Source organism: Primulina tabacum, chromosome 5 (genome assembly GCF_025594145.1).
Source record: "Primulina tabacum isolate GXHZ01 chromosome 5, ASM2559414v2, whole genome shotgun sequence".
NCBI classification, from domain to species: Eukaryota; Viridiplantae; Streptophyta; class Magnoliopsida; order Lamiales; family Gesneriaceae; genus Primulina; species Primulina tabacum.
Window position 1 is genome coordinate 37095126 of NC_134554.1, and position 26742 is coordinate 37121867.

The window sequence follows — 26742 nt, forward strand, 5'->3', positions numbered from 1 at the left end:
TTGTTAAAAATTTATTAACCTTATAGCTATATGTTGACAATATTGATACTAAATATATAAAAATGATATCACAAATATCACAATGTTTGAAAAAGGTGCAATACTATTTATTGATTATGTTGTTGAAGAATATATAGGTTATGCATACTTTTAGTCACAAGTAAAATTCTTCACGACTAAAAGCATGTTTTCTTAAGAGTTATAGTTGATGATTGTCAAAAACTGAAAAATTATTTAACAACAAAACAAATAGTCGGAAAAATAAGATTATCAGATAAAAACAATGTAGAAAACCGAAAAAATACCGTGATAAGGAAGCAAGCTACGAGCATGTCAGATCTCAGATGAAGATTGTAAATAACATAGTAGATGTTAAAAACGATCAGATACTTGTTGAATATACCAAAATGGTTATATGCATATTATAAAAAACTACGACAAAGAGTTGTTGAGTTGTCAAATTAAACTAAGAAGCATATTGAAAAGTGTGTCAAGTGGATAAGATAACTTCTCCAATTCATATAACGTCTATGGTCATGTTTTTTTTATTTTTTGTTGCTTGATTTGTTTCAATTGATAAATGTTATTAGCCATGTTTTAATTCATTTAAATATGATCAAAATTTCGTATATCTTCAGCAGTTTATGTTCTCACGTGCAATGCACGTGCATTTTTCTAGTTCTATATACTTATGTTGAATAATTTTGTTTTATTCTAGATAATATTTTTTAAAATAATGTTTTGCATAACATGATTATGGTGTTAACAAATCATTAATAATATGATTTTAGCTAAATTCTATTCATAATAAAGTCAATCGATAATCTCCGGTAGTGGTAAATGAAAAATTTTAAATTTTCTGTTGTATGTTTGATATGAGTTCCAGAAAAACCCAACCGAACTACAAAATTGCTTATAAACTTCATTCAAAATCTATACCACATTTTCTAACATTAAGAAAACTAAAGAAATTTGTTTGATTAAAAGAAATATGATCAATTTAAATATATGCTAAAATCATAATTGATTTTTTATGTTCATGTCCAATATTTCATCCCTTTTCTTTTCTTTTTTTTTTCTTTTTCCCTTCATTGCTCACATTCACAATAATCTTTCACAAAGAGAAAAATTTCCCAAAATTTATTTCCCTGCTTATGCCGTTGTCTTTACCTCTGACCATGACCACCACCCTCTCCTTTTCTCCCGCAAATAATTTTTGAATATGTTTGGATGAGAAAATTTCAATCCATTTATTTAAATATAATTTCTTTATTAAACAAATTACACAACAAAAATTCTAATACATCTAAGATTTTACTTACACTATAATTATATTAATAACGATCAAATTCAAATCGTTAGAATATTAAAGTCATTTAAAATCGATTATGATATGTGTAATAGTGTAAATAAGTAACAATTGATTTGAGTTTCTTACCCGACATGAGCCTCAACCCATACCTGGGTTCGAGTGTCGAGAAAGACGAAAAAAATCACTTTCCAGATGTGAGATATTTAATGAGTGACGGTATATGATCATGGACTATGTTTTATGCTAAACTAACTACGACCTATGACTAAAAGTAGTGCATTAGTATGAGTTGAAACTCATGTTGGATCAACCTACGACCTATGATCGTTATAATTTATTATATTTAACTTATTTAACAATGAAAATAAATTTGAAACCACTGTATTTCAAATGACCCAATTCAAATGCAACATTTGTGTTACCCATTAATCCCTTCAAATTATACATATTTTTCGATTGTTAGGCCATGATTACATCTAATAAACTATAGTACATATTATAAAACAAACTTCTAGAGAACTACAAATATTATGAAAATGAATCAAAATTATCTAAAATTTTGAAGCTTCCAATGCTGATTCAGGCTGTAAAGCCATTCAAAAAATATGCATCATAGCAATTTTTTAAAAGATCCACTAGGTGTTTAGGGGGATCCAGGGCTCAGAAGAATAGTTCCTCTGTACCTATATACCTACCTATCTACTACATCAGTGTTGGAACATAGGTTGGTAAAAGAGCTTGAAAGCCTCCATGACTTCAAGATACCACATCGATTCCCTATCCGAAAATGCAGAAAGATCAACAAGTTTGTGAACCTGTGAGTTACACAACATCAGCTTTAGGCTTTAGCCAACTGGAAATCAAGATAATGCCAAGGGTATATGTGGGTGGTGTGTGTAGAATTTAGTAGATGACTTAATAAAGGTGATGTGACTAGTTTCTAATGGAAGATGCAGTAATGGTGCATGCATGAATCAAGCTGGAGTGAAAATGAGATGTGTTTTTTTACAAATCAAAAGGTTGGAAACACGTCTTAGTTATTATCAGCTTTTAATACATTGGAAAGTCCTTGAAAATACATCTTTTGCACTAGTCTGATAAATATAGAGTATATAGGAGATACAACAGGTAGTCATTGAGTCAGATCGTTCAACAACAATTTACTTGATGAAGAACAAAGAAACTGTAGTCCTATTCCATATGATGAGATGAGAAGCACAATTTTGAAGTTCGAAACACTTTAGCAGAATCACAACTAATGTTGGTTTAAACTGAAGAAATATGATTACCATTCATATTCTAAAGCTGAAAACAAGTGAATTAGATAAGATTTTCTGCACTAAAACAGAGCATGAAAGCTCACTTCTGCATGTAGCTTGAAACAAATTCAAAGTAATAAATAATGCTAGTTACACATTTGAGAAACTCTACATGCAATCCACGGACTGAGAACATTTAATTTGGACGAAAGATAAAATGAACATGAAAGGCCTGATCATTAACAGAAAATTATTGAGTTCATCAGTTTGGCATGCGAAAATTATGGAGCTTATTAGTTTGATGAATCTATCATTATACATATGCACTATCATGGATTCGATTTCTGGTTCAATGGAGCGGAATGAGGGTCAGTACAAAACAAAAGGTTGAGGTCCGGGAGCAAGCTCTTCCAGAAGAGAGTTATTTAGTAATTGCAGCATATTTATATATCTTCGTGTTTGTAGATCATAATATTGTGTATAATATCAATACCACCTATAGTCCAAAGGCATCAAAATTTAAAGCTTTCACAAAAGTATAAATGGATTCCTCCTATACCCATCTTCCACCAGTTGTTGCTTCATTAACATACCACAAATTCTCTATAATAAACACTTAGATGTAGCAAATGTAAGAGGAACAGTATGAATTTACCAGTGAAGTCGAAAACTGGCAGCCTGCATGAGTGGGTGAGCAAAATATGCCCCCAAGGTCAAAGCTGTGATCGAAAGATACGGCAACCGCAGAAACTCTTTATAGTAGTCCTTGGGAAGCTTTTGTCGACCTTCAAGAATAGCAGCAAATGGAGTAATACTAGTTCTGCTTTTTAAAACTTCGGAAGCTTCACCATACCGAATGCCTAATCTTCGGTCTCCATTCCAAACACCGAATAAGTGGTGCGTGATCAGACCTACAGAGGCTGCTAATGCAACTGAATTCCCAATCCAGATTGTGTGAGCTATGCACCAAATTACCTGTCCAACCATCTGGGGAAAAAATTTTGAGTACATCACAGTAACTTAGGATTATTTTTGTTTCGGATTAAAAATTGTTATATAATAAAGATGAACAAAGCAGATATTATATGAAAAAAATTGCATATACCATTTCTCAGTTCAGTTAAATCCAAGTTATAATCTCTTAACGTATTCCAATACCATTTGTCATTCTGCCTATACCCATTTGTCATTCTGCCTATACCATTTGTCATTCGGCCTTTAATTTCCGACCTCAAATCTTGAAGATAAAAACTATGTTTATAAGAAAAAGCAGAGTGGGGTGGAAGAAAACAGATTGAACAAAGAAATCATGAAAATCAACCAAGGCACCGGAGAGAAGCAGCAGCAGCAGCAGCACATTGTTATGCTGCCTTTCATGGCGCAAGGCCATTTGATCCCTTTCTTAGCTCTTTCTAACAGAATCCAGCAAAGATTTGGCTTCGAAATCACCATTGCCACTACTCAACTCAATGTTCAGTACCTCAAATCCGCCATAGCCAAAAACTCGGAAGTCCCACAAACGAGACAGTCCAATATCCATCTCTTTGAACTCCCTTTCGATAGCAGCCAACATGGCCTCCCACCGAACATCGAGAACACAGAATCCTTGCCCCTTAACCAAATCATCGACCTCTGTCATGCCTCGATCTCCCTCGAAACCCCCTTTCGCAGCTTGATTTCCGATGTATCGATCAAATATGGCGGCCCTCCGCTTTGCATAATCTCCGATGTTTTCATGGGCTGGGCTACTGAAGTTGCTAGCTCTTGCGGCACGGTGAATGTAACTTTCACCACTTGTGGCGCTTATGGGACCGCCGCTTATGTATCGTTGTGGGAAAATCTTCCCCACAGATTAACCCAAAGCGATGAGTTCAATCTTCCGGGTTTCCCAGATTCTTGCCTTTTTCATCTCAGTCAGTTGCATCCCTTCTCAAGAGCTGCAGATGGAACAGATTCCTGGTCAAGATTCTTCCAACCTCAGATTAGGCTCTCTCTAAATTCTTTCGGATGGCTGTGCAACTCCGCCGAAGAAATCGAACAGCTCGGAGTAGATCTCTTCAAGAAGTACTCAAAACTCCCGGTCTGGTGCATCGGGCCACTCCTTCCACCAGCAATGCTGACTCGAAAACCAACGCGTGTGATTGGACATCAAACCGGAAGAAAACCGGGACTTTCCCCGGAGAAATGCATGGAATGGCTGGACTCAAAGCCCAAAAGCTCTGTTCTGTACATATCTTTCGGCTCTCAAAACACCATCAGCACCACACAAATGATGGCATTAGCCACTGGTTTAGAGGAAAGTAGAACACAATTCATTTGGGTCATCAGGCCACCTATTGGATTCAGCTTAGAAAGCGAGTTCGACTCGAAATGGCTGCCCAACGGGTTCGAGGAACGAATAAAGAACAGCAACCAAGGACTAATGGTAGATGGATGGGCACCCCAGTTGGAAATTCTTTGCCACCGATCAACGGCGGCTTTTTTAAGCCATTGTGGATGGAATTCAACCATGGAGAGCTTAAGCCAAGGAGTACCGATCATAGGGTGGCCACTGGCGGCGGAACAGGCCTACAACGTGAAGATGTTGGTGGAGGAAATGGAAGTCTGTGTGGAGTTAACTAGAGGAACCAAGAGCAGTTTGAGCAAGGAGGATGTAATAAAAGCTATAGATACAGTAATGGGAGAAGGTATTAAAGCGGTGGATATGAAGAAAAAGGCGGCGGAAATGGGAGAGTTGATTAGTTCCGCCGTTAGGGAAGACGAAATCCATGAAGGCTCCTCTGTTAAAGCAATGGATGCTTTTGTTTCTGCTCTTATCTCCAAGAACCAAGGACTTTGAACTCCAAGATTGATCAGATTAGTTAAATTTAAATTATATTTAAGAAAATTAGATTTATTTCGCACTTTTTTTTGGTTCCATTGGTAAAATCTCATGGATTTAATTGCACTTTAACTTTTTTTTTTTTGGGTTCTACGAGTATAATGTTGTTGATCTTATGATAACGAAGATGGTAGACATCACGTTGAATATAGCGAATAGTAATTATACATTATATAACTTCATGAATTATACAAAATATTTTTAAAATAATATTTTGCATAACATGATTATGGTGTTAACAAATCATTAATAATATGATTTTAGCTAAATTCTATTCATAATAAAGTCAATCGATAATATCCGGAAGTAGTAAATGTAAAACTTTAAATTTTTCGCTGTATGTTCGATGTGAGTTCGAAAAAAACCCAACCGAACTACAAAATTGCTTAGGGCTTCTCCAACCATGCGCTATCATAGCGTTCGTGAACGCTATGATAGCGCAGGGTTTTCATTTCAATGGAGGCTGCGCCATTAATTTGGCGCAGAGGAGAATCCCAGCGCCATTTTGGCTCTGGGTTTGGGCCTTTTTTTATTTTTTTTAATGTTTTTTAATTAATATAAATATGTAATAAATATTTTTAATAATAATATTATATAATTGATGGTTAAAATTAAATCTTGTTGATATAAAATATAATTCATAATAAAAATTAAAACATAAAAAAATTAATTATATTTTATATTAGAAAATTTATAAAAATATTTCTAGTTTTTTATTTTATTTTTGATATTTTTAACTCTCGTAAATATATAATTGATAAAATATCAGAAAAATCAATTGCAAAATTTTGAAATTAAAATTACAATACCCAATTGAAATACAAATACAAAGATAATACATAATTGGAATACAAATTCGAAGATAATACATAATTGAAAATTACAAAGATAACAATGTGAATAAAAACATAAAAATGACAAATAAGGTAGATGATCAATAATCTCCTAAATTAGATCCCGATCCTCCAAAATCACCAAAATATTTCCCAAATGTGTCATTTTCGTGTTGTCCATGTTCTTCATTTCTTTTTTTTTTCAAAATTTTGGCTCGTTCATTTTGAACAATTTCGCGCATTTCAGGATCACCTATCGTGCTTAAATCCATGTACAAAACTTTATTCTCCTCTTGAAGGGTTGCTAATGCTATTTGTTGTTGTCTAGTTTCAATTTTTTTTTTGTTGATTGAGCTGCTCATTTTGCAATGCTAGGAGTTTCATCTCATAACTTTGTTGAAGTTCAGTGTATCCTTTTTGTAATACATTTATAAGATCGCGATGCCCTTCTTTCATTGTAGATATCAATTCCAACACATTGTCGTCCCTTTTTTTCTTTAGTTTAGATTTTTTAACACCAAGAGGTCGCTGGGATGAAGTGCCGCCTGCATTTTCATCACTACTTAAATTAATTGAAAACGGAGGTAATCCAGGAGAACCTGATATTGGAGTATTTGGTGTTGGCTATCTGACTGTGACGAGTCCAAACTTGTGACATGCATTCTTGCTGGTGCGCTCATTGGATTGATGTCACTCGAGAATTTCTCCATATCTTTCATAATATACCACACATGATCATATTTGAAGCTTTTACTAAAATCAGCATCTTGCATGAACAAATCTTTTGCTCGATTTAACTGTACGAAAATATCCAACTATTATCTTATAAAAAATTAAACTTGTAATTTAATAAATATTTGAATAAGAAATACTTACAATATCCTCTTCTGATGCGCCACTTGGGCGGAGAGTTTCAATTTGACGAATGCATCCCCTTAGTTTTCCAATTTCACGGAGTATATTTCTCATGCGACACTGCAATGATCTTTTGCTACGTACTTGTAGATTGTTTGGTTTGTTGATGTTGTAAGCTTCTTCGATACGAGTCCAAAACTGATCTTTGGATTGATTGATACCTATTATAGGATTTTGGGATATATCAAGATACATATGACATAAGACTCTATCTTCTTCGACATTGTAAGAAGCAGTTCTAGAATTTGAAGCCATTGAATTGCTTGGAATAAAGATTTGATTGGAATGAAAATTAAAGCTGTGATAATCTCATGAATCGGATATATTTTACTTATAGTAGAAAGAAGATAAGATTGTAATCTCATCCAACGGGCAATATCAGATGTAATATCATCCAACGGTCATAATACTGATATGGTTGTAGATAGCACAATCCAATCCAACGGCCATATTCTAGATAAGGCAATCTCATCCAACGGTCAAGATGATGATAAGATTGTAATATCATCCAACGGGCAAGATTAGATGTAATCTCATCCAACGATCATAATACTGATGAGGTTGTAGATAACACAATCTAATTAAACGGACAGATTGTAGATAAGAAAATCTCATCCAACGGTCATATTTTTTGATAAATTATTATATAATGCGACGAAATATCCTAGATTATTAGGGGTGTGCATAAAATCCGAAAAACCGATAAAACCGACCGAACCGAATAATTCGGTTTAAATTGTTCGATTTTATCGGTTTTTCGGTCGGTTATGGATTTAAAATTTATGAAGTTCGGTTTTTCGGTTCGGTTTTCGGTTTTAATCCCCAAAAAAACCGAAAAATCGAACCGTCCATATTATTGTTAAATATAAGGTTTTTATGTATAATGTGCCATATTATTGGTAAGTATAAGACTTTTTATGTATAACGGACCTATTCAGATTTAGGAATTTAGTATCATTAACCCTCAATTTTTCAATCTGATCGTTTTCTCTTTTTTCTTACTACTCATCAGTCGACGTTTTCTCTTTTTCTGTATATATTTCTTTAATATTTACGTAAGATTATTTGTGTTTCATTCAAGCTAGTTGACACTTTGTTATCATTCTTATTACTGAATATTCCGTTGGATTCATGCATTTTCTGTGTTTACATGGTTAATTAGTTATATATTGTTATTATATTCGTATGACATGTTTGTACACAACACATGTTATATATATATATATATAAGATTAAGTCTCACAAATTAAATATTTGAAAAATACTATGATTTAGATTTTAAAGGCATAAAGTGACATATAATTTTATTTCTCAACAAATTTTAGCCAACCGTATAAACCGAACCGTATTACAAAAAAACCGAACCTAACCGTAATAAAATGGTTTGGTTTTGGACTAGAGATATTCAAAACCGAAAACCGAAAAACCGAACCGTTGTAGAGTAAAACCGGACCAAACCGACCTTTGCCCACCCCTATAGATTATCACACCACATTCTATGCTCTCACAAACTTGAAAATGAATTCTCATTTCCAATTTCACGCATCATCCTCTAGTTCATCTTCATTGTCTGATAATGAAGATGAAACACCTATTAATTGGATGGATGATTTTGAGAATTGGATAATACACGAAATGCAATATTGAATATTGTAGCACAAGATCAACAGTTGGTTGCTACCTACATTATCCACTAAGAGCAAGAAGTCACACACGGAGGTTCAATACCAGGTCATATAGTAATTCACCGTGATCGGGAAATTGCCGACCGTAATCTGTTCAACGATTACTTTACCGATAACCCAAGATATAACGAAGCAATGTTTCGACGGAGATTTCGAATGTCTCGAAATATTTTTCTTCGTATAGTTGATGAAGTAAAGAATCATGATATTTACTTCACACAAAGAAGTGATAGTGTGGGGTGTCTCGGGCTATCGACTATTCAAAAAACAACTGCTGCTTTGCGAATTTTAGCTTATGCATTACCCGCGGATGCTACGGATGAATATATCAAAATTGGAGAGTCCACTGCAATTCAATGCATGCAACGCTTTTGTCGAGCCGTGGTGGAAGTTTTTGCTGAGCAATACTTGAGATCTCCTACTGCCGATGATGTTGCCAGGTTACTTTATATTGGTAAACAACGCGGATTCCCTGGAATGTTGGGAAGTCTTGATTGCATGCATTGGAAGTGGAAAAATTGTCCAACGGCTTGGGCGGGTCAATATGCAGGTCGTAGTGGTTCTCCAACAATAATTTTAGAAGTAGTAGCTGACTACGACCTTTGGATATGGCATGCATATTTTGGTATGCCCGGATCCAATAATGACATAAATGTTTTGGGATCGTCCAATCTATTTTTCAACATCGCACAAGGTATTGCCCCTCGAGCTCATTATACAATTGGAGGAAAAGAATATGATACAAGATATTACTTGGCTGATGGTATTTTCCTAAATGGTCAACTATTGTATAATCTATCCATGATCCACACGGTCCAAAAAAGAAATATTTTGCAATGAAACAAGAGTCATGTAAAAAGACGTGGAGCGTGCATTTGGTGTTCTCCAATCTCGATTTGCGATTGTGGCATCTCCAGCAGGTGCTTGGAAGAAACATCATTTACATGATATAATGACATCATGTATTATAATGCACAATAATTATCGAAGATGAACGTGACCTTAACGCACCCATTGAAGATATGAGAGAAGCACCAACTCCGGATGTAGAAATGGTTATCGATGAGAATATCAGATTTCAAGAATTTCTCGCTCGATATAAAAAGATAAAAGACAAAAATGCTCACAATGCACTACGAAATGCTTTAATTGATCATTTGTGGGAAGAATATAGTTGTTCAAATGTTTGAATTTGGATTCATATTAAGTTCTAAAAATAAATTATATGTATTAAAATTATGTCAATTTTAATAATGAAGCATTTGTATTAATTCGTATTATAAATATTAGAGTTAATATATATAAGAATCAAATAGATAAATTTAACTATTAATAAAAATAAAATTATAATTATAATACTAATGTTAACATTAATTATAATTTTATTGTTAAATTTATAAATAACTAGTAAACAAAAAGAATATTCTAGGAATGTACTTTTTAGTGTAAGATTTGAAGTAAATGTGTTGGAGATGAATGTTATATTTGGTGCAGAAACTGCACTATTTTGGTGCAATTTTATGGGTTGGAGATGGCCTTATAAACTTCATTCAAAATCTATACCACATTTTCTAACGTCAACAAAACTAAAGAAATTTGTTTGATTAAAGAAATATGATCAATTTAAATATATCATAAAATCATAATTGATTTTTTATGTTCATGTCCAATATTTCATCCCTTTTCTGCTTTTTTTTTTTTCCCTTCATTGCTCACATTCACAATAATCTTTCACAAAGAGAAAAATTTCCCAAAATTTATTTCCCTGCTTATTCCATTGTCTTTATCTCTGACCATGACCACCACCCTCTCTCCTTGTTCTCCCGCCAATAGTTTTTGAATGTGTTTGGATGAGAAAATTTCAAATCCATTTATAATTTCTTTATTAAATAACTTACACAACAGATATTCAAATACATCTAAAATTTTACTTACACTCAAATCGTTAGAATATTAAAATCATTTGAAATCAATTATGATATGTGTAATAGTGTAAATAAGTAACAATTTATTTGAGTTTCTTACCCGACATGAGCCTCAACCCATACCTAGGTTCGAGTGTTGGGATAGTAAAAAAAAAAAAACACTTTCCAGATATGAGATATTTAATTAGTGACGGTGCATAAATACGAACTATGTTTCATGTTGAACCAACTACGGCCTATGACTAATAGTATTGCATTAGAATGAGTTGAAACTCATGTTGGGTCAGCCTACGACCTATGATCGTTACAGTTTATTGCATTAACTTATTTAACAATGAAAATAAATTTGAAACCACTGAATTTCAACTTATTCAATTCAAATGCAACATTGTGTTACCCATCAATCCCTTCAATTTATACATATTTTTCGATGGTTAGGCCATGATTACATCTAATTAACTATAGTACATATTATAAAACAAACTTCTAGAGAACTACAAATATTATGAAAATTAATCAAAATTATCTAAAATTTTGAAGCTTCCGATGCTGACTCAGGCTGTAAAGCCATTCAAAAAATATGCATCATAGCGATTTTTAAAAAGATCCACTAGGTGTTTAGGGGGATCCAGGGCTCAGAAGAATAGTTCCTCTGTACCTATATACCTACCTATCTACTACATCAGTGTTGGAACATAGGTTGGTAAAAGAGCTTGAAAGCCTCCATGACTTCAAGATACCACATCGATTCCCTATCCGGAAATGCAGAAAGATCAACAAGTTTATGAACCTGTGAGTTGCACAACATCAGCTTTACCCAACTGGAAATCAAGATAATGCCAAGGGTTTATTTGGGTGGGGTGTGTAGAATTTAGTAGATGACTTAATAAAGGTGATGTGACTAGTTTCTAATGGAAGATGCAGTAATGGTGCATGCATGAATCAAGCTGGAGTGAAAATGAGATGTGTTTTTTTACAAATCAAAAGGTTGGAAACACGTCTTAGTTATTATCAGCTTTTAATACATTGGAAAGTCCTTGAAAATACATCTTTTGCACTAGTCTGATAAATATAGAGTATATAGGAGATACAACAGGTAGTCATTGAGTCAGATCGTTCAACAACAATTTACTTGATGAAGAACAAAGAAACTGTAGTCCTATTCCATATGATGAGATGAGAAGCACAATTTTGAAGTTCGAAACACTTTAGCAGAATCACAACTAATGTTGGTTTAAACTGAAGAAATATGATTACCATTCATATTCTAAAGCTGAAAACAAGTGAATTAGATAAGATTTTCTGCACTAAAACAGAGCATGAAAGCTCACTTCTGCATGTAGCTTGAAACAAATTCAAAGTAATAAATAATGCTAGTTACACATCTGAGAAACTCTACATGCAATCCACGGACTGAGAACATTTAATTTGGACGAAAGATAAAATGAACATGAAAGGCCTGATCATTAACAGGAAAATTATTGAGTTCATCAGTTTGGCATGCGAAAATTATGGAGCTTATTAGTTTGATGAATCTATCATTATACATATGCACTATCATGGATTCGATTTCTGGTTCAATGGAGCGGAATGAGGGTCAGTACAAAACATAAGGTTGAGGTCCGGGAGCAAGCTCTTCCAGAAGAGAGTTATTTAGTAATTGCAGCATATTTATATATCTTCGTGTTTGTAGATCATATTTTTTATGAGATGTTGAAGATTAATTGATTCAAGTAGAAATTTGTCTGTTCTTGAATTTGGTTCTTTTCTTTATCACATCATCCCCTAACTGGAAACTTGGCATGAGTATCCATTTTTATCATTATCAAGAGTGAAAACAGCTTTCACGTCACAAAACATTGTAATCAAACTTCAAGAATAAACAATAAGTATATTAAGTATACACACCAAGAAATGAAATGGTTGAAAATTATTTGTACGGGATAAAGTAGCAATCCTATATTATTACCTTAATCATTGGAAGATCACCCGCACAAAGAGAATAGCCTCCAACCACCATTATGTACATTCCTACACTCACAAATCTTTAATTACTTCGAAATTTGTACGAATACACAATAAAATTAATGTAAAATAACCTAATAAACAAATGATTAACTGACCTTTTTCCAAACGGCGACTGCGAAAGTCGCCAGAGAGGAAGAGCTCAATGACGCCCGTTCCATCGTCGAGGAGGTATCGACTGCCTCCGCATTCGTCAGATTCAGCTGTCGATAAATCGTCGCTTACTTTTTTGGGCGACGGTTTTATCAAAAACCGTCGCTACTCTGGCAACGGTTTATTAAAAATCGTCGCTATTCCACCCGTTTTTTTTAGTGAAACTGGTTCAATCAACTATTGAAATTAGATGAGGTGGAGTGTTATTAACATTTTTTGTTATTATTAATATTATTGCATCAACAACAACAACAGTTGTTAATATAATTATAACTATATTTATATTAATTTTTATACTTTATTATTATTTTGTTATCATGATTAATATAATAAATTATCATTATTAGCCATATTAATTTTAATAATATTCATTATAATAACTATTACAATTAAATATATAATATTATTATTATTAACATTCTATAGCTAGTATGTATTTCCCTTATATTATACGAGCGTAGATTTTTGTGTTATTTTCGATGGAATTTTTATAGCAAGTAGTAATAATTAAAATATCACGCAAAAAAAGTAATTATATATAATATTGCTATATATATTAATATTTCACCAAGTTTTTAAATAGGAAATAATTGGACTTTTTTTATATTTTATGGGTAAATAACAATTTGATTAATTAAACGACTCAAATTAGAGTGATTTCCGGTTCATCAATTCATCGGTTAACCGACGGTCTCATCTGGTTTTAAAAACTATGCATTATTTCAATATGTTTAGAAGATTTTGAAATCTTTGAAATTGAAATTATGAAGTAAAAATTTCATTCACAATGTAACAATTAATTTCAAAGTCTTAGTTCATGTATATTTTTGAAATCCACTCTTTCCATTTTTTTTGCCCAAATTAAATCATTAAGTCTATATTAAAACTTTTTAAAAAGGAACTGAGAAAAAAATCAAGAATTTCTAATATTATATAAAAACTCTAGAATTTTATATCAGTTGTTCAAATGTAATGATGATACGTACTAAAAAGATTCTACAAAAAGATCGTGACGAACATGTTTCAAGCTTTACGAGTTTAAGTTAGTTTAACACGAGATTACGAAAAATTGTTCTGTAATAATTTTAGTTATAACACAACTCAATTAACAAATTAAATAGCACATAAAATTTAAGAGTAAATTGATAAATTCTCAAGTTCTCAAAATCACAAACATTAATAGTTCTCTAGACCATACTAGTTCAATATTTAGAATATTGTGTATAATATCAATACCACCTATAGTCCAAAGGCATCAAAATTTAAAGCTTTCACAAAAGTATAAATGGATTCCTCCTATACCCATCTTCCACCAGTTGTTGCTTCATTAACATACCACAAATTCTCGATTATAAACACTTAGATGTAGCAAATGTCAGAGGAACAGTATGAAGTTACCAGTGAAGTCGAAAACTGGCAGCCTGCATGAGTGGGTGAGCAAAATATGCCCCCAAGGTCAAAGCCGTGATCGAAAGATATGGCAACCGCAGAAACTCCTTATAGTAGTCCTTGGGAAGCTTTTGTCGACCTTCAAGAATAGCAGCAAATGGAGTAATACTAGTTCTGCTTTTTAAAACTTCGAAAGCTTCACCATACCGAATGGCCAATCTTCGGTCACCATTCCAAACACCGAATAAGTGGTGCGCGATCAGACCTACAGAGGCTGCTAATGCAACTGAATTCCCAATCCAGATTGTGTGAGCTATGCACCAAATTACCTGTCCAACCATCTGGGGAAAAAATTTTGAGTACATCACAGTAACTTAGGATTATTTTTGTTTCGGATTAAAAATTGTTATATAATAAAGATGAACAAAGCAGATATTATATGAAAAAAATTGCATATACCATTTCTCAGTTCAGTTAAATCCAAGTTATAATCTCTTAACGTATTCCAATACCATTTGTCATTCTGCCTATACCCATTTGTCATTCTGCCTATACCATTTGTCATTCGGCCTTTAATTTCCGACCTCAAATCTTGAAGATAAAAACTATGTTTATAAGAAAAAGCAGAGTGGGGTGGAAGAAAACAGATTGAACAAAGAAATCATGAAAATCAACCAAGGCACCGGAGAGAAGCAGCAGCAGCAGCAGCACATTGTTATGCTGCCTTTCATGGCGCAAGGCCATTTGATCCCTTTCTTAGCTCTTTCTAACAGAATCCAGCAAAGATTTGGCTTCGAAATCACCATTGCCACTACTCAACTCAATGTTCAGTACCTCAAATCCGCCATAGCCAAAAACTCGGAAGTCCCACAAACGAGACAGTCCAATATCCATCTCTTTGAACTCCCTTTCGATAGCAGCCAACATGGCCTCCCACCGAACATCGAGAACACAGAATCCTTGCCCCTTAACCAAATCATCGACCTCTGTCATGCCTCGATCTCCCTCGAAACCCCCTTTCGCAGCTTGATTTCCGATGTATCGATCAAATATGGCGGCCCTCCGCTTTGCATAATCTCCGATGTTTTCATGGGCTGAGCTACTGAAGTTGCTAGCTCTTGCGGCACGGTGAATGTAACTTTCACCACTTGTGGCGCTTATGGGACCGCCGCTTATGTATCGTTGTGGGAAAATCTTCCCCACAGATTAACCCAAAGCGATGAGTTCAATCTTCCGGGTTTCCCAGATTCTTGCCTTTTTCATCTCAGTCAGTTGCATCCCTTCTCAAGAGCTGCAGATGGAACAGATTCCTGGTCAAGATTCTTCCAACCTCAGATTAGGCTCTCTCTAAATTCTTTCGGATGGCTGTGCAACTCCGCCGAAGAAATCGAACAGCTCGGAGTAGATCTCTTCAAGAAGTACTCAAAACTCCCGGTCTGGTGCATCGGGCCACTCCTTCCACCAGCAATGCTGACTCGAAAACCAACGCGTGTGATTGGACATCAAACCGGAAGAAAACCGGGACTTTCCCCGGAGAAATGCATGGAATGGCTGGACTCAAAGCCCAAAAGCTCTGTTCTGTACATATCTTTCGGCTCTCAAAACACCATCAGCACCACACAAATGATGGCATTAGCCACTGGTTTAGAGGAAAGTAGAACACAATTCATTTGGGTCATCAGGCCACCTATTGGATTCAGCTTAGAAAGCGAGTTCGACTCGAAATGGCTGCCCAACGGGTTCGAGGAACGAATAAAGAACAGCAACCAAGGACTAATGGTAGATGGATGGGCACCCCAGTTGGAAATTCTTTGCCACCGATCAACGGCGGCTTTTTTAAGCCATTGTGGATGGAATTCAACCATGGAGAGCTTAAGCCAAGGAGTACCGATCATAGGGTGGCCACTGGCGGCGGAACAGGCCTACAACGTGAAGATGTTGGTGGAGGAAATGGAAGTCTGTGTGGAGTTAACTAGAGGAACCAAGAGCAGTTTGAGCAAGGAGGATGTAATAAAAGCTATAGATACAGTAATGGGAGAAGGTATTAAAGCGGTGGATATGAAGAAAAAGGCGGCGGAAATGGGAGAGTTGATTAGATCCGCCGTTAGGGAAGACGAAATCCATGAAGGCTCCTCTGTTAAAGCAATGGATGCTTTTGTTTCTGCTCTTATCTCCAAGAACCAAGGACTTTGAACTCCAAGATTGATCAGATTAGTTAAATTTAAATTATATTTAAGAAAATTAGATTTATTTCGCACTTTTTTTTGGTTCCATTGGTAAAATCTCATGGATTTAATTGCACTTTAACTTTTTTTTTTTTGGGTTCTATGAGTATAATGTTATTGATCTTATGATAACGAAGATGGTAGACATCACGTTGAATATAGCGAATAGTAATTATACATTATATAACTTCATGAATTATACAAAATATTTTTAAAATAATATTTTGCATAACATAATTATGGTGTTAACAAATCATTAATAATATGATTTTAGCTAAATTCTATTCATAATAAAGTCAATCGATAATATCCGGAAGTAGTAAATGTAAAACTTTAAATTTTTCGCTGTATGTTCGATGTGAGTTCGAAAAAAACCCAACCGAACTACAAAATTGCTTAGGGCTTCTCCAACCATGCGCTATCATAGCGTTTATCATAGCGTGAACGCTATGATAGCGCAGGGTTTTCATTTCAATGGAGGCTGCGCCATTAATTTGGCGCAGAGGAGAATCCCAGCGCCATTTTGGCTCTGGGTTTGGGCCTTTTTTTATTTTTTTTAATGTTTTTTAATTAATATAAATATATAATAAATATTTTTAATAATAATATTATATAATTGATGGTTAAAATTAAATCTCGTTGATATAAAATATAATTCATAATAAAAATTAAAACATAAAAAAATTAATTATATTTTATATTAGAAAATTTATAAAAATATTTCTAGTTTTTTATTTTATTTTTGATATTTTTAACTCTCGTAAATATATAATTGATAAAATATCAGAAAAATCAATTGCAAAATTTTGAAATTAAAATTACAATACCCAATTGAAATACAAATACAAAGATAATACATAATTGGAATACAAATTCGAAGATAATACATAATTGAAAATTACAAAGATAACAATGTGAATAAAAACATAAAAATGACAAATAAGGTAGATGATCAATAATCTCCTAAATTAGATCCCGATCCTCCAAAATCACCAAAATATTTCCCAAATGTGTCATTTTCGTGTTGTCCATGTTCTTCATTTCTTTTTTTTTTTTTCAAAATTTTGGCTCGTTCATTTTGAACAATTTCGCGCATTTCAGGATCACCTATCGTGCTTAAATCCATGTACAAAACTTTATTCTCCTCTTGAAGGGTTGCTAATGCTATTTGTTGTTGTCTAGTTTCAATTTTTTTTTTGTTGATTGAGCTGCTCATTTTGCAATGCTAGGAGTTTCATCTCATAACTTTGTTGAAGTTCAGTGTATCCTTTTTGTAATACATTTATAAGATCGCGATGCCCTTCTTTCATTGTAGATATCAATTCCAACACATTGTCGTCCCTTTTTTTCTTTAGTTTAGATTTTTTAACACCAAGAGGTCGCTGGGATGAAGTGCCGCCTGCATTTTCATCACTACTTAAATTAATTGAAAACGGAGGTAATCCAGGAGAACCTGATATTGGAGTATTTGGTGTCTGGCTATCTGACTGTGACGAGTCCAAACTTGTGACATGCATTCTTGCTGGTGCGCTCATTGGATTGATGTCACTCGAGAATTTCTCCATATCTTTCATAATATACCACACATGATCATATTTGAAGCTTTTACTAAAATCAGCATCTTGCATGAACAAATCTTTTGCTCGATTTAACTGTACGAAAATATCCAACTATTATCTTATAAAAAATTAAACTTGTAATTTAATAAATAGTTGAATAAGAAATACTTACAATATCCTCTTCTGATGCGCCACTTGGGCGGAGAGTTTCAATTTGACGAATGCATCCCCTTAGTTTTCCAATTTCACGGAGTATATTTCTCATGCGACACTGCAATGATCTTTTGCTACGTACTTGTAGATTGTTTGGTTTGTTGATGTTGTAAGCTTCTTCGATACGAGTCCAAAACTGATCTTTGGATTGATTGATACCTATTATAGGATTTTGGGATATATCAAGATACATATGACATAAGACTCTATCTTCTTCGACATTGTAAGAAGCAGTTCTAGAATTTGAAGCCATTGAATTGCTTGGAATAAAGAATTGATTGGAATGAAAATTAAAGCTGTGATAATCTCATGAATCGGATATATTTTACTTATAGTAGAAAGAAGATAAGATTGTAATCTCATCCAACGGGCAATATCAGATGTAATCTCATCCAACGGTCATAATACTGATATGGTTGTAGCTAGCACAATCCAATCCAACGGCCATATTCTAGATAAGGCAATCTCATCCAACGGTCAAGATGATGATAAGATTGTAATATCATCCAACGGGCAAGATTAGATGTAATCTCATCCAACGGTCATAATACTGATGAGGTTGTAGATAACACAATCTAATTAAACGGACAGATTGTAGATAAGAAAATCTCATCCAACGGTCATATTTTTTGATAAATTATTATATAATGTGACGAAATATCCTAGATTATTAGGGGTGGGCATAAAATCCGAAAAACCGATAAAACCGACCGAACCGAATAATTCGGTTTAAATTGTTCGATTTTATCGGTTTTTCGGTCGGTTATGGATTTAAAATTTATGAAGTTCGGTTTTTCGGTTCGGTTTTCGGTTTTAATCCCCAAAAAAACCGAAAAATCGAACCGTCCATATTATTGTTAAATATAAGGTTTTTATGTATAATGTGCCATATTATTGGTAAGTATAAGACTTTTTATGTATAACGGACCTATTCAGATTTAGGAATTTAGTATCATTAACCCTCAATTTTTCAATCTGATCGTTTTCTCTTTTTTCTTACTACTCATCAGTCGACGTTTTCTCTTTTTCTGTATATATTTCTTTAATATTTACGTAAGATTATTTGTGTTTCATTCAAGTTAGTTGACACTTTGTTATCATTCTTATTACTGAATATTCCGTTGGATTCATGCATTTTCTGTGTTTACATGGTTAATTAGTTATATATTGTTATTATATTCGTATGACATGTTTGTACACAACACATGTTATATATATATATATATATATATATATATATATATATATATATAAGATTAAGTCTCACAAATTAAATATTTGAAAAATACTATGATTTAGATTTTAAAGGCATAAAGTGACATATAATTTTATTTCTCAACAAATTTTAGCCAACCGTATAAACCGAACCGTATTACAAAAAAACCGAACCTAACCGTAATAAAATGGTTTGGTTTTGGACTAGAGATATTCAAAACCGAAAACCGAAAAACCGAACCGTTGTAGAGTAAAACCGGACCAAACCGACCTTTGCCCACCCCTATAGATTATCACACCACATTATATGCTCTCACAAACTTGAAAATGAATTCTCATTTCCAATTTCACGCATCATCCTCTAGTTCATCTTCATTGTCTGATAATGAAGATGAAACACCTATTAATTGGATGGATGATTTTGAGAATTTGGATAATACACGAAATGCAATATTGAATATTGTAGCACAAGATCAACAGTTGGTTGCTACCTACATTATCCACTAAGAGCAAGAAGTCACACACGGAGGTTCAATACCAGGTCATATAGTAATTCACCGTGATCGGGAAATTGCCGACCGTAATCTGTTCAACGATTACTTTACCGATAACCCAAGATATAACGAAGCAATGTTTCGACGGAGATTTCAAATGTCTCGAAATATTTTTCTTCGTATAGTTGATGAAGTAAAGAATCATGATATTTACTTCACACAAAGAAGTGATAGTGTGGGGTGTCTCGGGCTATCGACTATTCAAAAAACAACTGCTGCTTTGCGAATTTTAGCTTATGCATTACCCGCGGATGCTACGGATGAATATATCAAAATTGGAGAGTCCACTGCAATTCAATGCATGCAACGCTTTTGTCGAGCCGTGGTGGAAGTTTTTGCTGAGCAATACTTGAGATCTCCTACTGCCGATGATGTTGCCAGGTTACTTTATATTGGTAAACAACGCGGATTCCCTGGAATGTTGGGAAGTCTTGATTGCATGCATTGGAAGTGGAAAAATTGTCCAACGGCTTGGGCGGGTCAATATGCAGGTCATAGTGGTTCTCCAACAATAATTTTAGAAGTAGTAGCTGACTACGACCTTTGGATATGGCATGCATATTTTGGTATGCCCGGATCCAATAATGACATAAATGTTTTGGGATCGTCCAATCTATTTTTCAACATCGCACAAGGTATTGCCCCTCGAGCTCATTATACAATTGGAGGAAAAGAATATGATACAAGATATTACTTGGCTGATGGTATTTTCCTAAATGGTCAACTATTGTATAATCTATCCATGATCCACACGGTCCAAAAAAGAAATATTTTGCAATGAAACAAGAGTCCTGTAAAAAAGACGTGGAGCGTGCATTTGGTGTTCTCCAATCTCGATTTGCGATTGTGGCATCTCCAGCAGGTGCTTGGAAGAAACATCATTTACATGATATAATGACATCATGTATTATAATGCACAATAATTATCGAAGATGAACGTGACCTTAACGCACCCATTGAAGATATGAGAGAAGCACCAACTCCGGATGTAAAAATGGTTGTCGATGAGAATATCAGATTTCAAGAATTTCTCGCTCGATATAAAAAGATAAAAGACAAAAATGCTCACTATGCACTACGGAATGCTTTAATTGATCATTTGTGGGAAGAATATAGTTGTTCAAATGTTTGAATTTGGATTCATATTAAGTTCTAAAAATAAATTATATGTATTAAAATTATGTCAATTTTAATAATGAAGCATTTGTATTAATTCGTATTATAAATATTAGAGTTAATATATATAAGAATCAAATAGATAAATTTAACTATTAATAAAAATAAAATTATAATTATAATACTAATGTTAACATTAATTATAATTTTATTGTTAAATTTATAAATAACTAGTAAACAAAAAGAATATTCTAGGAATGTACTTTTTAGTGTAAGATTTGAAGTAAATGTGTTGGAGATGAATGTTATATTTGGTGCAGAAACTGCACTATTTTGGTGCAATTTTATGGGTTGGAGATGGCCTTATAAACTTCATTCAAAATCTATACCACATTTTCTAACGTCAACAAAACTAAAGAAATTTGTTTGATTAAAGAAATATGATCAATTTAAATATATCATAAAATCATAATTGATTTTTTATGTTCATGTCCAATATTTCATCCCTTTTCTGCTTTTTTTTTTTTTCCCTTCATTGCTCACATTCACAATAATCTTTCACAAAGAGAAAAATTTCCCAAAATTTATTTCCCTGCTTATTCCATTGTCTTTACCTCTGACCATGACCACCACCCTCTCTCCTTGTTCTCCCGCCAATAGTTTTTGAATGTGTTTGGATGAGAAAATTTCAAATCCATTTATAATTTCTTTATTAAATAACTTACACAACAGATATTCAAATACATCTAAAATTTTACTTACACTCAAATCGTTAGAATATTAAAATCATTTGAAATCAATTATGATATGTGTAATAGTGTAAATAAGTAACAATTTATTTGAGTTTCTTACCCGACATGAGCCTCAACCCATACCTAGGTTCGAGTGTTGGGATAGTAAAAAAAAAAAACACTTTCCAGATATGAGATATTTAATTAGTGACGGTGCATAAATACGAACTATGTTTCATGTTGAACCAACTACGGCCTATGACTAATAGTATTGCATTAGAATGAGTTGAAACTCATGTTGGGTCAGCCTACGACCTATGATCGTTACAGTTTATTGCATTAACTTATTTAACAATGAAAATAAATTTGAAACCACTGAATTTCAACTTATTCAATTCAAATGCAACATTGTGTTACCCATCAATCCCTTCAATTTATACATATTTTTCGATGGTTAGGCCATGATTACATCTAATTAACTATAGTACATATTATAAAACAAACTTCTAGAGAACTACAAATATTATGAAAATTAATCAAAATTATCTAAAATTTTGAAGCTTCCGATGCTGACTCAGGCTGTAAAGCCATTCAAAAAATATGCATCATAGCGATTTTTAAAAAGATCCACTAGGTGTTTAGGGGGATCCAGGGCTCAGAAGAATAGTTCCTCTGTACCTATATACCTACCTATCTACTACATCAGTGTTGGAACATAGGTTGGTAAAAGAGCTTGAAAGCCTCCATGACTTCAAGATACCACATCGATTCCCTATCCGGAAATGCAGAAAGATCAACAAGTTTATGAACCTGTGAGTTGCACAACATCAGCTTTACCCAACTGGAAATCAAGATAATGCCAAGGGTTTATTTGGGTGGGGTGTGTAGAATTTAGTAGATGACTTAATAAAGGTGATGTGACTAGTTTCTAATGGAAGATGCAGTAATGGTGCATGCATGAATCAAGCTGGAGTGAAAATGAGATGTGTTTTTTTACAAATCAAAAGGTTGGAAACACGTCTTAGTTATTATCAGCTTTTAATACATTGGAAAGTCCTTGAAAATACATCTTTTGCACTAGTCTGATAAATATAGAGTATATAGGAGATACAACAGGTAGTCATTGAGTCAGATCGTTCAACAACAATTTACTTGATGAAGAACAAAGAAACTGTAGTCCTATTCCATATGATGAGTTGAGAAGCACAATTTTGAAGTTCGAAACACTTTAGCAGAATCACAACTAATGTTGGTTTAAAGTGAAGAAATATGATTACCATTCATATTCTAAAGCTGAAAACAAGTGAATTAGATAAGATTTTCTGCACTAAAACAGAGCATGAAAGCTCACTTCTGCATGTAGCTTGAAACAAATTCAAAGTAATAAATAATGCTAGTTACACATTTGAGAAACTCTACATGCAATCCACGGACTGAGAACATTTAATTTGGACGAAAGATAAAATGAACATGAAAGGCCTGATCATTAACAGTGAAAATTATTGAGTTCATCAGTTTGGCATGCGAAAATTATGGAGCTTATTAGTTTGATGAATCTATCATTATACATATGCACTATCATGGATTCGATTTCTGGTTCAATGGAGCGGAATGAGGGTCAGTACAAAACATAAGGTTGAGGTCCGGGAGCAAGCTCTTCCAGAAGAGAGTTATTTAGTAATTGCAGCATATTTATATATCTTCGTGTTTGTAGATCATATTTTTTATGAGATGTTGAAGATTAATTGATTCAAGTAGAAATTTGTCTGTTCTTGAATTTGGTTCTTTTCTTTATCACATCATCCCCTAACTGGAAACTTGGCATGAGTATCCATTTTTATCATTATCAAGAGTGAAAACAGCTTTCACGTCACAAAACATTGTAATCAAACTTCAAGAATAAACAATAAGTATATTAAGTATACACACCAAGAAATGAAATGGTTGAAAATTATTTGTACGGGATAAAGTAGCAATCCTATATTATTACCTTAATCATTGGAAGATCACCCGCACAAAGAGAATAGCCTCCAACCACCATTATGTACATTCCTACACTCACAAATCTTTAATTACTTCGAAATTTGTACGAATACACAATAAAATTAATGTAAAATAACCTAATAAACAAATGATTAACTGACCTTTTTCCAAACGGCGACTGCGAAAGTCGCCAGAGAGGAAGAGCTCAATGACGCCCGTTCCATCGTCGAGGAGGTATCGACTGCCTCCGCATTCGTCAGATTCAGCTGTCGAGACGAGAACACCCTGCAATGTCGAGATGAATATCGAAGAAATTGACAAAAAGGAGGCATTTAAGGATAAATCATGGAATTACGCACAACTACACATAGACATACCTGTAGCCAAGCACGTTGAAAGAGAATTCCGCCGAGAGTGAAGGCATTCTGTGACGTCGTTGCGGCGGCGCGTCTCAGGTGTACGCAGAGTAGCTTCAGTGCTGCCAGACCATAATCCATTCGCACGCTTGGGATTGCTAGTAATTTCAAATTTTTGGTGGAAACATTGGAACATTCGGGTGGAACGTGTTAAAATATAACACTATAAATATAATAATATAATTATTTTTCATAGATTATTATTATTACAACAACAATTGATTTTAAATATATAATTATAATTACAATTATAATTCTATTGATACCATCTGATACCTTGGAAATAAATTGAATATGATACGTGGCATTATTAGACCTATCGAACCTGTTCTTAAAGGCAAATAGCCCAAAGACATACAGCTACACAAAGTTTCCAGCCGATATACTATTTTCAAAATAAAATTAGCTGAGCTAAAAAAAAGAAATATTTAAATACCAAAATAATGGTAAACAAAAGGTTCGAATAACCAAAAAATAATAATATATTATTATAAATAATTTTTATTATAATAATATTATATAATTAGTATAATTATAATTTTATACTTAATTAATAGCTGATAATAATTATAAATAATAATTTATAAGATATTGAAATTAAATTAAATTAAACAAACATGTGAACTTAAACACTACAAAAAAAAAAGAGTTAGCGACGGTTATTAATCAAAATAGTACGTAAAATTTCATAAATAAAATACTACACAAAATATAAAATTAAATATTAAATTTTCTATAAAGAAAACGCTTTAAAAACCTGACGTGCGCGAATATATGCAGATCTACGGAACGTTGGAAGATTACACCGACGAGAAAATCTACGAAATTAATACGAAAAAATGTTAGTACAAAATAAAAAACCGAAACTTTGAAAAAATTGATAGATTTTCGCTACTACCTGAGAAAAAATCTACGAAATTAATACGAAAAAATGTTAGTACAAAATAAAAAACCGAAACTTTGAAAAAATTGATAGATTTTCGCTATTAGCGACGGTTTTGATTTAAACAATCGCAAAAAGCGACGGTGTGTTAAAACCGTCGCCGTGAAACCGTCGCTATTGGCGACAGTAGAAATAAACCGTCGCTACTAGCGATGGTTTATAATAAAACTGCTTTCGCTAATTGAGCGTCGGTTCAGCGTTTTTTTTTTTAATTTCCTTACATACGTAATAATATAAAATATATTTTGTCCAGTATAATTGAAAAAATATTAACAACAACATTTGAGAAATGTAATCATATTACTAATCTACAAATAATAATACAAGTGTTTGATACAAATGTCGTAAAAAATACGTGGATACGGTGACTGGGATGCGATCCCTTAGCATGGCGTTTTCCGCCTCTGTAGCCTGCATCCTCTCGCAAATGTCATCGTTACGACATAACGATGAGTCTAGAGTTTGTCTCATGTCTGCCATCTGCTAGGACTCAGACGACTGACTAACACCCGATAACTCACCACGTCGACCCGGAGCCATCTCATCTGGATATAAGGTGCTGGCCATCGACCCACACCTGTACATTCTCCCCTTCTTCTTCCCCCCAACCACAGTCTTGAACATGCTGTTCATCGACTGTGGGCTGGGGACAGCTCTGATTTTTGTCATCGACTCAGCCATGTAGTGCTCCATTTCCTCCTGTGATGTTGATAAAAAATGAATCATATCGATGTTTCTTAATGTAACTATTAGCGACGGTTCAGTAAACCGTCGCGAATAGCGACGTTTGTCGAATACCGTCGCCAACTTTTGCGACAGTCTAGTATTATATCGTCGCACATAGCGACGGGTAGAAAAACCGTCGCTAATATGGCGACGGACAAAAGTATAAACGTCGCCAAAGACGACAGACAAAAAAAAAACCCGTCGCACAAAATGGCGACGGGTTTGTTCGATTAGTCATAAAATAGCGACGGTTTTTGAATAATCGTCGCTATAGTAGCGACGGTTTTTAATTAACCGTCGCGATTTGAGCGATGGTTGTCAATAAATCGTCGCTTACTTTTTTGGGCGACGGTTTTATCAAAAACCGTCGCTACTCTAGCAACGGTTTATTAAAAATCGTCGCTATTCCACCCGTTTTTTTTAGTGAAACTGGTTCAATCAACTATTGAAATTAGATGAGGTGGAGTGTTATTAACATTTTTTGTTATTATTAATATTATTGCATCAACAACAACAACAGTTGTTAATATAATTATAACTATATTTATATTAATTTTTATACTTTATTATTATTTTGTTATCATGATTAATATAATAAATTATCATTATTAGCCATATTAATTTTAATAATATTCATTATAATAACTATTACAATTAAATATATAATATTATTATTATTAACAT

General features: G+C 33.6%; 4 protein-coding genes, 1 long non-coding RNA gene and 2 pseudogenes across 5 annotated transcripts; 4 read left to right on the forward strand and 3 right to left on the reverse strand.

Moving 5' to 3' along the window:
• Window positions 1-3060: 3060 nt before the first annotated feature.
• LOC142547550 (UDP-glycosyltransferase 92A1-like) lies at window positions 3061-5443 on the forward strand. The gene has a single exon (XM_075655902.1). The coding sequence runs from the start codon at window positions 3881-3883 to the stop codon at window positions 5408-5410; it is 1530 nt and encodes a 509-aa protein (XP_075512017.1). The 5' UTR covers window positions 3061-3880; the 3' UTR covers window positions 5411-5443.
• A 2640-nt stretch (window positions 5444-8083) lies between these two features.
• On the forward strand, window positions 8084-10075 carry LOC142544405 (uncharacterized; annotated as a pseudogene).
• A 1121-nt stretch (window positions 10076-11196) lies between these two features.
• Window positions 11197-13045, reverse strand: LOC142547551 (uncharacterized). The gene is made up of 3 exons (XR_012820693.1): window positions 12934-13045; window positions 12780-12841; window positions 11197-11600 (listed from the first exon to the last, which is right to left on the reverse strand). It is a non-coding gene; the product is annotated as an uncharacterized LOC142547551 (long non-coding RNA).
• A 1060-nt stretch (window positions 13046-14105) lies between these two features.
• LOC142547552 (UDP-glycosyltransferase 92A1-like) lies at window positions 14106-16608 on the forward strand (annotated as a pseudogene).
• Window positions 16609-17786: 1178 nt separating this feature from the next.
• LOC142544406 (glutathione S-transferase T3-like) lies at window positions 17787-18627 on the reverse strand. The gene is made up of 2 exons (XM_075651458.1): window positions 18334-18627; window positions 17787-18254 (listed from the first exon to the last, which is right to left on the reverse strand). Exons 1-2 carry the CDS (start codon window positions 18625-18627, stop codon window positions 17787-17789), a joined length of 762 nt encoding a protein of 253 aa, XP_075507573.1.
• Window positions 18628-20240: 1613 nt separating this feature from the next.
• Window positions 20241-21275, forward strand: LOC142544407 (uncharacterized). Its single transcript, XM_075651459.1, has 2 exons — window positions 20241-20847; window positions 21076-21275. Exons 1-2 carry the CDS (start codon window positions 20241-20243, stop codon window positions 21273-21275), a joined length of 807 nt encoding a protein of 268 aa, XP_075507574.1.
• A 1131-nt stretch (window positions 21276-22406) lies between these two features.
• On the reverse strand, window positions 22407-24567 carry LOC142547554 (uncharacterized). Its single transcript, XM_075655905.1, has 4 exons — window positions 24351-24567; window positions 24135-24258; window positions 23981-24042; window positions 22407-22800 (listed from the first exon to the last, which is right to left on the reverse strand). The coding sequence occupies exons 1-4, from the start codon at window positions 24468-24470 to the stop codon at window positions 22693-22695; spliced, it is 414 nt and encodes a 137-aa protein (XP_075512020.1). The 5' UTR covers window positions 24471-24567; the 3' UTR covers window positions 22407-22692.
• Window positions 24568-26742: the final 2175 nt, after the last annotated feature.